General features: G+C 33.2%; 1 protein-coding gene across 3 annotated transcripts in view; it reads left to right on the forward strand.

The window, feature by feature from the left end:
* LOC139482728 (doublecortin domain-containing protein 1-like) overlaps positions 1 to 17,605 on the forward strand; it is a 68,622-nt gene that overhangs the window by 35,665 nt on the left and 15,352 nt on the right. For 2 of the 3 annotated variants that reach the window (XM_071266789.1, XM_071266790.1), the window contains exons 23-28: positions 1,161 to 1,246; positions 1,589 to 1,744; positions 3,334 to 3,580; positions 5,037 to 5,208; positions 12,985 to 13,137; positions 16,888 to 17,079. In XM_071266789.1, the coding sequence (XP_071122890.1) occupies positions 1,161 to 1,246; positions 1,589 to 1,744; positions 3,334 to 3,580; positions 5,037 to 5,208; positions 12,985 to 13,137; positions 16,888 to 17,079 (1,006 nt within the window). Of the gene's footprint in view, positions 1 to 1,160; positions 1,247 to 1,588; positions 1,745 to 3,333; positions 3,581 to 5,036; positions 5,209 to 12,984; positions 13,138 to 14,548; positions 14,594 to 16,887; positions 17,080 to 17,605 lie in introns of all 3 variants that reach the window. The other variant, XM_071266788.1, reaches the window with a different exon arrangement.

The following is a 17,605-nucleotide window of genomic DNA, read 5'->3' on the forward strand; positions in this document are numbered from 1 at the left end:
TATTCTTTTATCATTACAATTTTTGACCAGAGGATTGCTTCATACAAATAATTGTAATGCCAGACTCACCACACAATTATCATATTGGCCACAATAATAAAAACATCAATGATTTATAAATTTACAGAATATAGAAATGGTTGTTACGTTAACCTTTTACATAAACACTTAATAACCTTAAGCTTTCCTTACAAGGATCTGAAAACACTTCATTTGACTTTCTGTTGTGTAGACCTTTCGAGATCCTCTGATTATTTTTTATATAAATACACACCTTCAAAAATTTGAAGGCTGAAATTTCACTGGCTGATGTAAAATTCCCAGAACAGAAAGTGAAAGGAAGTGATGTCAGAGCCTTGTAAGTAAATCTGCAACTCAGGATCTGTATTTTAATTTCCTCTAAAATAACATTTCAAACTTTTTTAATCAATATTTTATCAGGAATGCTTATTTAGATAAATAATAGATTGATTGATAAATGGCTTATTAAATGCATATTCAGGTCGAGAACATATTACTGTAATATATACACTCAGCTGGATTTTTAATGTGCTAGTTCACAAAGTAACAGTCCACAGAAAGACATGATACCCTACCCGCATACATAATTCTATCTCTGAGTCAACTAGTCTTTGATCTTACTCCTTACTCCTTTTATTTAACGCATCAGTGTAAATATAACGGAATTTGATGAGACTGTCATTAAAGTGAGAGGGTTAGCGCTTTAGAACCAGGTTTAATCCACCATTTTCTTCATTTGAAAATGCCTGTACCAAGTCAGGAATATAACAGTTCTTGTCTATTCGTTTTTGATGCGTTTTGTTATTTGATTTTGCCATGTGATTATGGATTTTTCGAATTGATTTTCCTCTAAGTTCAGTATCTTTGTGATATTACTTTTTATGCTGTATACTTAGCAGAGAAGCAGCCAATACCAATTTTTATGTCTTGAGTCTGACCTGGTCCACTCGAGGCGAACATGCTACCACGAGACCATAGACATGATAGAGGTCGCTGTCAAGATATATAATAATATTTTTACTTGGACTTTTGTCAAAAATTAATGATAATATTTTTACTTGGACTTTTGTTAACAATTAATGATAATATTTTTACTTGGACTTTTGTCAACAATTAATGATAATATTTTGCATTACTAGGAATGCCTCTTCGGTTAATGGCTATAAAGAATGGGGAAAGAGACTACAGATTTATGTCTCCTGTTGTTGGTCCAGATCTTACAAATGTAAGTACTTAACACTTATAACGTAAGTTCTTCACACCTTTAGTATATTTCCGGATTTAAAACTTAAACAAAATACAGAATATTTTTCAAACTGTATAAAAATAACATGAATCAGGAGATGTAATATACGATAACCATCCAACCCACACAAAATCAGTACTTGTTTACTTTTTCATTGCTGTTCTTCATCTCAAAGTCATAGTGAGACCTTCAACACAGAGCAAAAAACTCTTACCTCACTGCAAGATAACAACATTACCCAGCACCAGCCCAATACAAACCCATTAAGTTGGAATAGATATTGTTAGATGTAATATCAAATCCTATTTATCATTGCTACAGATGATGAAAGACCTGCATAAAGATAAGGATAAGAGTAAAACTAAATCTAAGATTACCCAGGAGAAGGATGTGCCAGTATCTAACTCTGATATTGTAGAGAATGATATACATATACACTGTGAAAACATGACTGTCAGACAACTAGAATTTACCATGGTATGTTATCTTATGTTCCCTACTAAACACTTCTAAGAATATCATTCTATTCTATTGTCCCATTGAATAATATAATTTATTCCATATTGATTAAATTTAAATAGGTTTTTCTATATGAATGGGATTTTGAATAAATAAGCATATTCACCTGCGGAAAAGGATATTCACCGCGCAAAACGTCGCATGCTTTTACACGCATAATTTTGGTGAAAAAAAACCGTTTGGTGTACAATTGGTTTTGGTAAATAATTGCCATTACAGACATTTCTCTTGGAATATGGAATAAACAATTACTGTCTTTTGTTTCGGTAAATATGTGGTTTAATTGACTTTTGAAAAACTGATATTCACTTCGGCCGTTGGCCTCAGTGAATATCAGTTTTTTTAAAGTCAATAAAACTACATATTTACCTCACCAGAAGACAGTAATTGTATAATATTGATCTTTGTGTAATTTATTCACTGGGAACTTCTAATTTTTTCTAAGAGAAATCTATCACTCATTGATTAATTTTCCTGAGTAAAAAATGATCTAAGTTGTGTAAAATACATGTATTATTACTCACAGAACTGCATGTGATGGTGTATTTATATGAATGATATGTTTTCAATCTGTTCAATATAACACTGATTTAATCATCAAAATGTGATTTCTGACAAAAAAAGAGTAAATTCGGTAAGGGCCATAAATGGGCCCGGCCCTATTATAAAGTTCAATGTAACAAGATGAAAAATGGTTTAAGTTGACTTTAAGACATGTGAGAAAGTTATACACAACTATTTTTGTCAAATTTTATTCCAAAGCGTGCATTTTTACATCCAAAATATGTGAAGATAAGAGATTTTGGAAAAATTTGACAAAATCAGCCGAATTTCAACCAAATTTAGGACCAGGAATCATAGAGCGCAAGCGTTGACAAACTAAATATTCAAGGTAGACATGTAAAATGTCTTTACAAACATTCTTGTAAAAGATCTTTGTTGTCAACATATGCACTCTATGTTTCCTGTCCAATAATAGATGGGACTTTACACATTTTTATTGACTTTTGTGTGGAAAATCAAATAAATACTATTTGTGACGTCATAAATAAAATGCAGGAACGTAAATTTCCCAAAAAGGTGTATTTCCTATTTAGTGTGTATAATAGCTATGTTTCATAGTGATATTGGTCAATAAATCCTAATTGGAAATTTCAGTTAAAAATGGGAGCCATTTTAGGACCTTTCCGAATCTACTCCTTTATCATTGTTCCTATTGAAAATTGTCATTTTTGGGGTGTTTGTTTAGATATGAATACATTTTAGAAGGCCTTAGTTTAAACATCGTCATTTTCCAGTTTATATTTGTCAAACACACAAAAAGACAAATTACAATAGGAACATGTTGAAAATTTTGTCAGAAATCAACTTTTAATGTTTGAAGTCTAAGAGTCAGAATTTTAATATAGCATGTATATTTTTTACAGTTTCTTGACCATATTACAAGTGTATTAAGTCTACCATTTTTTGAGTACTGAGTAATGTTTTATGATTTGGAGTCAAAATTTTGATATAGCTTGTAAACATCTCATTTATATTTTTTACAGTTCCTTGACCACAGTACCAGTGTATTAAATCTACCATTTGCTGCAAGACGTTTATTTGACAACAAAGGAAATGAACATTTTAGCTTAGTCAATTTAAAACGGGACGACCTAGTGTACATATCATGTGGTGAAACATGGGTCGATCCAAAATTGTCCAAAGAAGAACAACAGAAAAGATTCTTATTGTCTCAGTTATCACAAGATGTGGCCAAAATCAGACAGTACTGTGCCCTTAGGAACCCAGAGAGTAAGTTAAAATCAGACAGTACTGTGCCCTTAGGAACCCAGAGAGTAAGTTAAAATCAGACAGTACTGTGCCCTTAGGAATCCGGAGAGTAAGTTAAAATTCATCAAATATATCAGTAAAGCTTTTAATTGCTCAAAGGAGAGAGTATATTATGCTCTCTTTACAAAACTTTTTTTCAGAATAAATTAGGGATATCAACCTTATGAAGAATGACTAATCAATACTGTGGATTCATTAGTATTCGTTGGATACTAATTTTCGTGGATTTCGTGGGTACAGGTGAACCACAAATTTAAATGTTCAATAAAATACAAATTTTCTGAAGGAATGTATGTAGACACTGCCAAAACCATGAAATTCAATATTCACGAACATATAAGTTTTCCTCAAACTGCGAAAATTGGTACCCACGAAAATAAGTGACTAATCAAGTACTTAACTTGGGACCAAAAACTCTCACCTCTTTGCAAGTTTAAGATGGTCCCTGAAGAATTCTCGTCTAGATGTTCCTCACAGCCGTGCATTGGAGAACATAGCAGCGAAGTATATCAACAAATTATACGTTTTATCCGGCAATCAGCCTTGTATTGTACAAATAACAGGAACAAATAAATTTTTGCTTTATTTGTACTTGTACTTGTACAAAAATAAAGTCTCCTGTTACCCCACTTCCATGTTGAGCAAGCGGTAATGTGGATATTTCTTTTTCCGTCCCATTTTAGTTTGGGGCCCTCTTTGTGGTCCGTGTTTACACTATGTTGATTTGTTTGAAAAATTAGAGACCATGATTTAGATTTTAATAACTAAAGCTTCAAGTGATGGGAGTAAATTTCAGGATAAAAACAATATATGTACATTGTTGGAAAATATAAAATTTATTTATACTCACTTAGAAACAGGAGAAAAGCTCGGCAAGCCTCGCTTTTCGTCCTGTTTCTAAAGCTCATATAAATAAATTTTATATTTCCCTACAATGTACATATATTGTATATATATCTGGCAAAGAAATCTATTCTAATAAATATATCTTTATATATAGCAATGTAATATTTCCTTCAGAACATAAACAAAAGTAAGCATGCAATATTGTATAATATTGCACTAGTGCAAATATAGATTCAAACCATTAAGATTATCAGTGACAAATATAGATTTTCTGGCTTTGCTATACAATAGAAGGGTTATTGCTTAAATATTGGTGAATTTTATCTCTCATAAATTATGTATTGCATGTGTACTGTTGTTTGTCTGTTTGTCTTTTTCATTTTTAGCCATGGCGTTGTCAGTTTATTTTCGATTTATGAGTTTGACTGTCCCTCTGGTATCTTTCGTCTCTCCTTTGCACTTGCAATCAATTACTATGTTAAAAGCTACAATATTCACCAATAATCATGCAAAAATCCCTTTATTATTTCTGATATTCTGACAAGTAAAAGTTTGAATAATTTTTTAACAGAATATGTATTGGAGATTGAGGGAAACTTGGTACCAACCACAAGGATCATAGTGAACCGACAGTGGAGCAAAGATGAGGAGGAAAAAGAAATATTGGTTACCACAGATACACAGAGTGTAAAGTCTTCTAAACAGTTATCTAGTAAAGGATTTGAGGAAGAAGAGGAAGATCTGTAAGTAACTTAACCTCATGGATCACCTAAGTACACCCTTGTGGATCTCCTTAGTTTAACCTCATGGATCACCTAAGTACACCCTTGTGAATCTCCTTAGTTTAACCTCATGGATCACCTAAGTACACCCTTGTGGATCTCCTTAGTTTAACCTCATGGATCACCTAAGTACACCCTTGTGGATCTCCTTAGTTTAACCTCATGGATCACCTAAGTACACCCTTGTGGATCTCCTTAGTTTAACCTCATGGATCACCTAACTACACCCTTGAGGATCTCCTTGTGAATCTCCTTAGTTTTACCTCATGGATCACCTAACTACACCCTTGAGATCTCCTTAGTTTTACCTCATGGATCACCTAACTACACCCTTGTGGATCTCCTTAGTTTAACCTCATGGATCACCTAAGTACACCCTTGTGGATCTCCTTAGTTTAACCTCATGGATCACCTAAGTACACCCTTGTGGATCTCCTTAGTTTAACCTCATGGATCACCTAACTACACCCTTGAGGATCTCCTTAGTTTTACCTCATGGATCACCTAACTACACCCTTGTGGATCTCCTTAGTTTAACCTCATGGATCACCTAAGTACACCCTTGTGGATCTCCTTAGTTTAACCTCATGGATCACCTAAGTACTCCCTTGTGGATCTCCTTAGTTTAACCTCATGGATCACCTAACTACACCCTTGAGGATCTCCTTAGTTTTACCTCATGGATCACCTAACTACACCCTTGTGGATCTCCTTAGTTTAACCTCATGGATCACCTAAGTACACCCTTGTGGATCTCCTTAGTTTAACCTCATGGATCACCTAAGTACACCCTTGTGGATCTCCTTAGTTTAACCTCATGGATCACCTAACTACACCCTTGAGGATCTCCTTAGTTTTACCTCATGGATCACCTAAGTACACCCTTGTGGATCTCCTTAGTTTAACCTCATGGATCACCTAAGTACACCCTTGTGGATCTCCTTAGTTTAACCTCATGGATCACCTAAGTACACCCTTGAGGATCTCCTTAGTTTTACCTCATGGATCACCTAACTACACCCTTGTGGATCTCCTTAGTTTAACCTCATGGATCACCTAACTACACCCTTGTGGATCTCCTTAGTTTAACCTCATGGATCACCTAAGTACACCCTTGTGGATCTCCTTAGTTTAACCTCATGGATCACCTAACTACACCCTTGAGGATCTCCTTAGTTTAACCTCATGGATCACCTAACTACACCCTTGTGGATCTCCTTAGTTTAACCTCATGGATCACCTAACTACACCCTTGTGGATCTCCTTAGTTTTACCTCATGGATCACCTAACTACACCCTTGTGGATCTCCTTAGTTTAACCTCATGGATCACCTAACTACACCCTTGTGGATCTCCTTAGTTTTACCTCATGGATCACCTAAGTACACCCTTGAGGATCTCCTTAGTTTTACCTCATGGATCACCTAACTACACCCTTGTGGATCTCCTTAGTTTAACCTCATGGATCACCTAAGTACACCCTTGTGAATCTCCTTAGTTTAACCTCATGGATCACCTAACTACACCCTTGAGGATCTCCTTAGTTTTACCTCATGGATCACCTAACTACACCCTTGTGGATCTCCTTAGTTTAACCTCATGGACCCTGTGAATCTCCTTAGTTTAACCTCATGGATCACCTAAGTACACCCTTGTGGATCTCCTTAGTTTAACCTCATGGATCACCTAACTACACCCTTGAGGATCGCCTTAGTTTACCTTTATGGATCACTTAAGTTTACCTTTATGAATCACTTTAGTTCACCTTTATGGATCACTATAATTCATCTTTATGGATCACTTTAGTTCACCTTATTGGATCACTTTAGTTCACCTTATTGGATCACTTTAGTTCACCTTTATGGATCACTTTAGTTCATCTTTATGGATCACTTTAGTTCACCTTGATGGATCACTTTAGTTCACCTTGATGGATCACTTTAGTTCATCTTTATGGATCACTTTAGTTCACCTTGATGGATCACTTTAGTTCACCTTGATGGATCACTTTAGTTCACCTTGATGGATCACTTAAGTTCACCTTGATGGATCACTTTATATCACCTTGATGGATCACTTTAGTTCATCTTGATGGATCACTTTAGTTCACCTTGATGGATCACTATAATTCATCTTTATGGATCACTTTAGTTCACCTTAATGGATCATTTTAGTTTACTCTTAATGGATCACTTTAGTTCATCTTTATGGATCACTAGTTCACCTTGATGGATCACTTTAGTTCACCTTGATGGATCACTTTAGTTCACCTTTAATGACAACCATGATTCACTCTTATGAATCCCCTTAGTTCTCCCTTATGGATTCTCTTAGTTCACCCTCATAGATCATCTAAGTTTACCCTATAGACCATTTTAGTATAGCCTTATGGACCATATAAGTTAACCTTTTTTGATTAGGTTATTTAACCTTTATGAACCCTCTTGTTTCACCTTTATTGACCCTCTTGTTTCACTTTAATGGACCATCAAAGTTCACTCTTATGGACCATTTTCAATTTAAGATCATCTTTATCTAGTATGTGTCATTGGTCTCGAGTGATGGAGAGTTGTCTCATTGGCAATCAAAGCACATCTTCTTTTTATATATATTATGACTTCAATTATAGGATTAAGATAGATCCATATTAAATGTACTTGTTTCCACGGTGGGTATGGTTGTCCTGCGAGAGAACGTACTGTGCTGGTGATTTGGTCCTGACGGGTGCTGGTGATCAATGAAAAAATGTAAACAAAGATGAAAATAATGATTTTTGACGTTTTCACTCATAAAAAATGGAAGAAAACGGTTGAGATTTTTCAATTTTGTTTCTTATGGGTTCATATGTAAACCATTAAAAAGTTGACCCTTTAAACTTTTTCAGTAAGCGTAACACAGAAATGCTCATTTTCAGAAAATCTCGAACTGAAAAAATAAAACAAAAATGCTCATAGAGTCCGCTTTCTATACCACAATCCACGCGACAAAACTATTTTGTGAAAAAACATTGCAATTTATTAACATTTAGCATTTTCTCAATTTATTCATGTCCTGATACTGTGCTGGTGGGTCCTGTCATTGTGCTGGTGGGTCCTGATACGGTGCTGGTGATTTTGGATAAGAAGTTGGTCATATTTGAAACAAATGTTACAAAATCAATAAAATTGGGCAGATAATTGTTGTCAATAGGATCTATGACTCCTATTTTAGCTCTTGTGCATCCATTTGGCTGTTTAATATGTGTTTTGAAATTATCGTAACTTGTATTAAATAATTACATAAAAGGGCAACATCTTTCGTCCAATATCAGATAACAATATATAGTATCTAAAATAAGAATAGTTTTATTAAGATATTTTAAATGCCCCTTACATTGATGCTTCAACAATGATCAAAGCCAATGCCGCATAGACATGTTTGTTAGCGCTCCGCATACCCCTCCCCACTTCCACCCAACCAACCCTCCTCATTTCCTCCTTCATTGTTACAGTGGTGTACCAACACAACAATTTATTACATAAAATAATAACACAAAGACACACATTATTGAATAACGAATGCTTGCAGGTACTTAAAGCTAGTTCAAAGCCGCATTTTCAACTAATAGATAAACCATGTTCTCATATACAAAAATCCCAATCGTGTAGATTAAAAAAGTCTCAAAACTTAAGTTCACATTTTTATGTTTGATGAAGCAGAACTTTAAAAGTGTGCAGTGAATCTTGTTCTCACAACAGTTATTGTCATAATTAAGTTTACATAAGACTCATAAAGGAATTAAGAAGGTACCAAGCAATATTTTACAGTTCAATTTAATGATCATGAATGGAAGGAAATGGTAAGTAAGTTTACATAGGACAAAAAGAAATTGATAGTATTTTTGGGCGAAAGACTTAAACGCTTCCTTGCATTATATAGTACAGCTCTTCTATAAAAGCATGCAAAAAAAAACTTTGATTGACTTGCTTGCTATGTTTGCTTGGATGTTTTCAAACAATAGGTAGGCGGAGTTTCAATACATACTGGGATTTGATTGGACAAATACAAACTGACAGGAATTGAAGTTAATGTTTATTTTCCAAATAAATTGTAGTATATAGTAAACAGACTACTTACCTGTCGTTTACAAACATCCAAACAATCATAGCAAGCAATTTAATCAATAGTTTGCTTTGCATATATTTATAGAAGAGCTGTAAATTCTAAAAAAAAAAGAAATTTTGTTGTCGTAGATGGTTAAATCCTCAACAAAATCACAATATCTTAAAAGTTTGTTGGAACGAATAAAGGTTTTAAATCAAATTTTCGTGGACTTTTTAGCTTCCACCCTGACGAGACATGTTAGCTGTTCGTATGCTGTTGCACCTGACGCACGGAAACTTTCACATTTCCATCTTCCTTTCTGAAATATTTTACCCAGCTCATACTTGACAGGACTGTTGTCCTAGTAAAAGGTGTAACCAATGAATTGAACACAAGTTAAAAATTCCATAATACTATATAATTCATTTTATGTGTCAATTTGTTCGAAAAAAGTCGAAAAGAAGAGAGTTTTTTTAATGCCATGATTATCTGCCGCTTTCTAGATCTATGCTTAGCATTTATTTCAGATGACATGGACTCCTCACCCTGGTGACCCTGCTGCCTTTCATAACTTTATCCGTATACATATATTAATAGATAAACAAAAGGCTGCAACTGGTATTTGATTCGTTGTAACGAGAATATTTGTGGTGAATGGAAACTGTGAGGGTCAAAATCTTAAATTGATTATAAATGTTGCTGGACCCAGTTTCGTTATCTGATCTGAATTTTCTGAAATGTGCAAGGTGATAGACATTTTGATTTTTTTTACTCGGTAAGTTTTGCCCTAATTGCTTGAACATTTGCAATATTAAAGCCGATTTCAATGAGTGTGTAGACAAAGGGAATATCTTTGGTTATCTTGCTTGCTGAACAGAAAAGTCATTGTTAGGTTATGTAAACTACCCTACTTTAAGAGTAGACTAGTCCGACAAATGACACATCTTTCTGTCTGTAGGAGCAGGCTAATTCGAAAGGAGGGTATAGACCTTACCTAACAATGACTTTACGGTTTAGCTAACAAGCAAGCTAACCAAAGATATAACATTTGCCTACATACTCAATGGAATCGGCTGTAACTAAAAACTCGAATACATTTTAACAGACAGTGGTCTGGTTTGTTGATGAATATTGTTTTTCCTAGATTCACTCATTGTAATACGGACGCCAAGACAATAAATGAACCTCACACGATCCCTCGACACAGTTGAGCTTATATATGATCTTATAGCGATTCGGGTTGAAAATCAGTTGAAATTAAGCCAGTTATTTGTGTGTGTAGATTTGTATTGTTTTAAACTGTTATGACTTTTAAAGTTAAATCTAGGTGTTTAATATTAGAATTTCTTTTTTAAACTTATTTACTTGTTTTATACTTAATTGGTAGTATGAAGTTACGAGATATTTTAATTTTTGAAATTGAAGGCACAATTAACAAAGCAAACGTTAGTTTCAAATACTTTTAAATAGATTTTTAAGGATAATGTACCCTTGTGTTGATCCCATGCTAAACATAACAAAAATTTCTGTACAAAGGTCTGTGAATTTTCTACAAAAATAGTGATTTTATTTTCACCAAATTCTCTTTTTCTACTAAATACAATAATGAACTATAAATAATAATGCTTTGCAAGAAGTTTCCCCTTGATACATGTATATGTACAAAATTATATCTCTATTATTCATTGTCTGTGCTGTTTTGATACTAATGCAGTTTGCACATTTTCGTAATTGACAGGCCACAGGAGGGGGTGATAAACCATACACGAAAATATAAAATATTGATCTAAGTACTTAATTTGCATCTCTGAACCCCCACCCCGGCTTGTTTTTTAGGAGGGTGTCTAAAAATGGTCGATTACAGACAGCCGAGTACACATTTTACTTTCCAGGCGTGTTTACGTTGATTGTTAAAGTCCTGAAAACGGATAGATAGAAACAAAAATGTTTGATTTATCTGACTTTAGATTCAGTTTTTTTAAATATAAATTAAGTCTACATTTTAATATAATAATACTAAGAATTCACAATATAAAAAAATGCAGAAAAAAATGGAGATGTGAAATATCTTAATAAGGAGTCATTACTACAGAGATGGTGTGTTTGACACACAAAACTTAAAAGCTTAGTGATATTACCAATATTAAAATAAAAATGTATTTTAGTTTGGTAGTTTTTCCATTTACTCATTTTCAATCATAATTAAGGCACATTTGATATTTTATTCATAAAAATATTTAAATATAGAAAAGTAGGACACATTGTTCACTTCCTCCCCTGTAATTCTTTATCAAAAATATTTATTTATTTTGGAATTTTGAAATGAAAAAGCTAAGAAATCTTAGTTTTGTTAATGTTCTCTAGGTTATCTCGTCTTCATTCTCTGACATATTCTGTGACATATTCTAGTCTGCCCTTTCATAAAATAGTGATTTTTTTTAGTGTTCTATCGAACCTTCGAAAAAAATACCTGATAACCGTTCAGACAAAAAAAATATGTTGAAAAAATCTTACAGATACAGCAAGTGATTCTTAATAGCTGTAAGATACATTTTTCTTTTAAAATACAACTTTTAAATCTTACGGGAAACTATTCCAAGCTTAACACTTTCACTGTAACCTCGCTCTAACTTATCCCCCATCCCCCCCCCCCCCCCCCCAAAAAAAAAAACCCAAACAAACCCGCAATACTATTGTCATTCTTATAGTCAGCACTCAATTTTTCACAAACAAATGTGTTTTAAGCTGCTAAAGACATATGATTCAAACGCTCAGAAAGTCCTTTCTTCTATATTTTTGCTCTCCATTTTTATACAAAACCTTTTACATTTTTATTTTATGGGTTATTGTTGAAGGTCGTACAATGACGTATGGTTGTTAACACATACTTTCTTTGGTTTCTTATGGAAATTTGTCCATTGACAACAAACATACAACATCATCTACTTTATATAAGTATTGTATAAATTACAACGTATTTTGGCGATCTTGCAAAATGATCGTAATCCCGAAAATCGTAAACATATTTTCTTATCTTAAAAGGGGGCAAGAAGGGTTCCATTAACAGGCCAATAAATAAAATCACAGTTAATTATAAAAAGAATAAAAAATAGGTTTTTTTTTTCTCTCATAATAACAGTAAACAGATTCATAACAATGTCAATTTCAAGAAAGCAGACAACAGTTAATTACTAGTAGTCAATAACAGTACAGCATCAATGATCTTGACTGAATATTTGCCACTTTTAACTAAAATATAAAGGCACAGAACCAGGACATAGGAGCACAGAACCAGGACCGTTTTTCTTATCACCAGCACATCGTCAGGACAATTCCGTTTAACGAACTTGCACGACTTTTGCAATTTTATATTGTTGTAATATACTTTGCATGGTACTTATGACGCATCAGAGAAAAATTAAGCAACAAAACAGTCGTTTTAATGCCGTTCTGATACAACGTAAACAAACCCACCAGCACAGAATCAGGACCCACCAGCACCCGTCAGGACCAAATCACCAGCACAGTACGTTCTCTCGCAGGACAACCATACCCACCGTGGTTTCTGAATACTATGTGTAATTCTGTCTATTTATATTGCATAAAATGTATTTTCATTCAATCATATCAATATATTTTTTGCAATAATTATAGCACTGCTCATGATAGAGCCCATCGCTTAGCAGATCAACGATTAAATAATTTGAAATGGCCATGGGAAAGATTAGTGAACGCTGGTAACGATGACGACGATGATGATCCTGAAGCTCACAAATATACAGATAAAGAGATGTACGAGAGATATAAGTAAGTTTTACCACATATATAGATAACTCCTAAATATTTAATATCTATGATTTCTTCTTAATTCATGAACTATTAGCTTTAGATTCACATATAATAAAATACCTTGCACAGCCTATAACAATTTGATTACAATACAGATTCTGGGACAATGCTTATGTTCTCCTTTCTGTTTAAAAAAGACTGCCTAGGTGTTCTTGTGATAGCGTGTTGGCCTAAAGTGTGGATGGTCGTGAGTTATAACCCCTGCTGGGGCAAACCAAAGAATTCAAAATTGGTATTTGCTGCTTCTGTTGGTTTTCAGTAAATATCATGAATGTGAATATGTAATTCTTGATTTAAAATATTTTTGTTTAAAAATTTCAATTTGATCAAAATTTTCCAAAAAAATTAATTATGGGTTTTACCTGTGTTTATTCTGGTTGAGATAACATCGTCATTTGAAAAAAAAAGATGGATTTATAAGCTGAAGATTTGTACATGTATGTTGAACAGTCTTTTTGGTAACCTGCTTTTGGGGTGTAGTTTTATAGGGACCAGTCCTCTTTGGTAGCCTGCTTTTAGGGTGTAGTTTTATAGGGACCAGTCCTTTTTGGTAGCATACTTTCAGGGTGTAGTTTTATAGGGACCAGTCCTTGTCAGACAGTTCAAAATCTTTGAAATTGACATTTGCTCTTCTCATCTAATCATGTGGTTTAAGAGTAAGATCACATGCAGTCATTAATAATAAGGAGGAAATCCTTTTCAACATGGGAGTCAGAAAAAAATATGGCCTGATTGGGTCAAGTGCCCCATGAATGCTGTATAATCTTTTGAATGTAAAAAAAACCTATTTTTAGTTCTGAATAGTCCATTTGCCAATTACCGATTTGATTCTGTTATTACACACTTTTTAAGCAAATTACTTCCCTTTGTCAATCTTCGACTGGTTCCATACCGGACAAAATTGACATTTTCCAATGCAAAGCATGATGTATCGTCGGTTTAACTAATTTTTCATTAAAAATAATTTCTAATGTCAAAAGTATTCAGCTGAACAACAAATTAATGACAATGTAATCATAAGATTTAAAAACCTTAAAGATTACTCACATTACGCACAGGTAAATTTGCTCTTTCTGCTGGCTCTCCATTGTAAATAAAAATTAATGTCCCTCATAAGGGAGACAACTAAAAAAGGGATCTCTAATTACAGGGTCAATTACAGGAATTGGCAAGTAGCATATTGGAATGTGCATACACATGCATGACATTGAGAAGCTGACCATCATTTATAATACTTCTTTTTTTAATTAAATGTGTGATGGATGAACTAGATCATCTGTCTTGTTTTCTGTGAGTTATAAGCTTATTTCAATAGGACTGCTTATATTTTTACGTACATTTTATTGGATGATAATTTTTAACTTTACAGATTTGGCGATCAGTCAGAGAGAATTTATTCATTTTGTAATCATAAGTAAGGATATATGTCTATATACACTACAAGTCATGTAGATATTGTCACTTCCACATGCCAAGGCAACTTAATTCTGCCCAATCAAATTTAACCGTACATTTCTTTAAAAATTTTGAATTGCAAAAAAATTAAGTAAATTCCCACATGTATAGTAGGTTCAATTTTGATGATGAAATAGAATAAATAGCCTGTTATGTATATAGCAAATGTACAGGGGAATTTTTACTGTTTATGCCATAAACTCCCAGTACAGGTGGAAAAGGCGCAATCGTACAAAGCTGTATATATTGTAATATATTTAATGTAGGAATAAACTACAGTATACAGGGGCGGATCCAGCCATTTTAAAAAAAGGGGTTCCAACTATATGTCCCCATTCAAATGCATTGATCGTCCAAAAAAAAGAAGGTTCAACCCCCAGAACCCTCCCCCTGGATCCGCCACTGGTAGAGGTGGATTTAGATTTCTCCACTTGCCCACCATAGGAAGCCAACTCAAATTTGACAGAAATGTAAAAAAAAAAATTACTGTGGATTCATTTATATTCACAAGTATAAATTTTCTTGAATTGATAAAGATATTTGATGACATGATTTTGCTTAAGTCTGCAAACACTATATATAGGAAATTTTTAATTGTAAACCCATGTAAACTCTTCTCCACCATTGCACCCACAATGAATAATAATAATGAATGCAAATCAGGAATATGACAGTTGTTTTCCATTTATTTGATGTATTTGAGCTTTGGATTTTGCCATTTAATTATTATAGGGACTTTCCATTTTGAATTTTCTGTATTTCTGTTATTTTACCTTTTTACTACCAAAGAATGAATCCACAGTACACTGCTTTTTTTCAAAGGCAATTTATGATTAAAGAAATGGTATATTCACTCTTTAATAAGGGTGGGCACGTCCGGACATCTCTAAAGGTTCAGTGGAAATGATAAAATCCTCCAGACATGTAGTGTAATAATTTATGTCAGTATATCACTTAATCAACTAACAGGATGAAGCAAAGACAATTGTATTAACACTAGATAGATGGATGAAAAAATTGAAGAGAAAAGTCATTGGCTAGCTATAGTTCCCACCCATTCATCTTAAAAACCTATGTGAAGAAATTTTTTACCTTTTTCAAAATGGATCCTTTGTACTTCCTATTACAGAGCAGACGACACTTAAGCTTGTCTGCTGTGATCTCCAAAATGTTGTTGTCAAAAATAATACAGAAACAAAAATATCAAAGTGTCGTCCAACAATTAAAGTCTTATTGACTTATATAATTATAAATAAACCTGTAGTACTAGTACATTATTGTCATCTTCTCTGATTCTGTAAAAGGCATCAAACGACAGAAGAGACGTATCTCTGTGCTGGTGGTTAATTACAATTGTCTTTGCTGTTAAAGTGTCTGTATAAGTTGAAATAACACCATTATTTATGATTTCAGATGTTTTGAGGTAACACCAGTATAATTGATTTTCTGACAATTATTGCTATGTATTTTTGTGATTTTAATGCATGTTATACATTTATAACGGTATTTCAGAATCTAAAGGATTATGGGTAGTTTCATTGTTTGACCCCAAAATGAAAATAATGTCATGTCATTGGTTGATTTCATTGTTTAGAACGTCCTTTGCCAATCAAATTGGTTTGTGTACGCTATTGGAAATAATACCTAGAATGTATTAGATTCTGAAACAGAAAATTGTGTTTTGGTTTTCAGAATTTTTTAATGTTTTTGTATTCATATAATTGTCAGTGTTACAAAAACTAATATTAAATTCAATTTGCAATACAGAATTTAAGATTAGAAAATAACCAGGTTATAGCTATGCTTGTTTATTATTAAGTGTTTTGATTTTGTAATAAAACTTCATGAATATTTTTCTCATGTTCATTATAAGCATTTTAAAATTTGGGCTTAAAAAAAGAAAAAAAAAACAATTTAGGAGATGAACTAAGTGTTACTATGGAAGATAACTCTTACAGTTAGTAATTGTTTGTATATGTCAGTTTTATCAATGCTTTTTCAAGCCCTCCAGTGAAACAGAAAAAAAAATCAGTGTAATTTAGAAGCATATCGGATATATTCTGAAAATGCTGACATAAATGTTTCTATGATTTTAAGAGTTTTGTCTCTTACCCTTGGTCTTATATGGTTTATAATAATGTTCGACATGTTTCTTAAGACTCAAAATTAAATTTCATTATACATCATTAAAATCATCTTCATGTGAAATATTGTAATTATATCATTATACTCACATGTATATTCTTGTTCCAGGCCTGCATCAGTACCAAAGATATCTCGTGACACACTTCAACGATTTAAATTTGAAGATGGTTACATTTCGTGTGCAGCAAACCGTGAACTAGTGTTGGGTCTGATGGAGCAAGAAGGACGAGTCAGCCAGGTTTTATTAGTGAAACGTAAACCAGATGACATAAACCAAAGATGGGTGATGAAAGAAAATGGGTAAGGAAATCTATCTTAAAAATTATTTATTAAAGAATTGGGTCATGAAAGAAAATGGGTAAGGATGAATCTATCATACTAATTATTAACCAAAGATTCTTCATGAAAGAAAAGGAGTAAGGACTAGATAGCATACCAATTATTTACCAAAAGAAGTCATGAAACAAAAATGGATTTTTTTAAAATAAACATTACTGGTTACTCTGGTACGAATTTTCTACAAAGTTGGGTCATGAAAGAAAATGGCCACAGATTTGCACAGAAAGAAAACAGGTAAAAATCTGAACCATATAGAGGGTGATGAAAAAGAACATGGAAAAAGATTAAAAATTGCCCATAGATGTGTGTTGAAATTAAATGGATTATACAGAACCAACAAATGATGGGCTATATATGACAGAAATATTAAATATCTCCCATACTTAGGTTATCATTAAATCATATTTCTTTGTTACTTCAACAAAATGAAAGTTGCATTACAGCATTAATATACAGATGTTAATGGTTTAAAGCACTAGATTGTTGA

Source organism: Mytilus edulis, chromosome 7 (assembly GCF_963676685.1).
Source record: "Mytilus edulis chromosome 7, xbMytEdul2.2, whole genome shotgun sequence".
In the NCBI taxonomy this organism is placed as follows: Eukaryota; Metazoa; Mollusca; class Bivalvia; order Mytilida; family Mytilidae; genus Mytilus; species Mytilus edulis.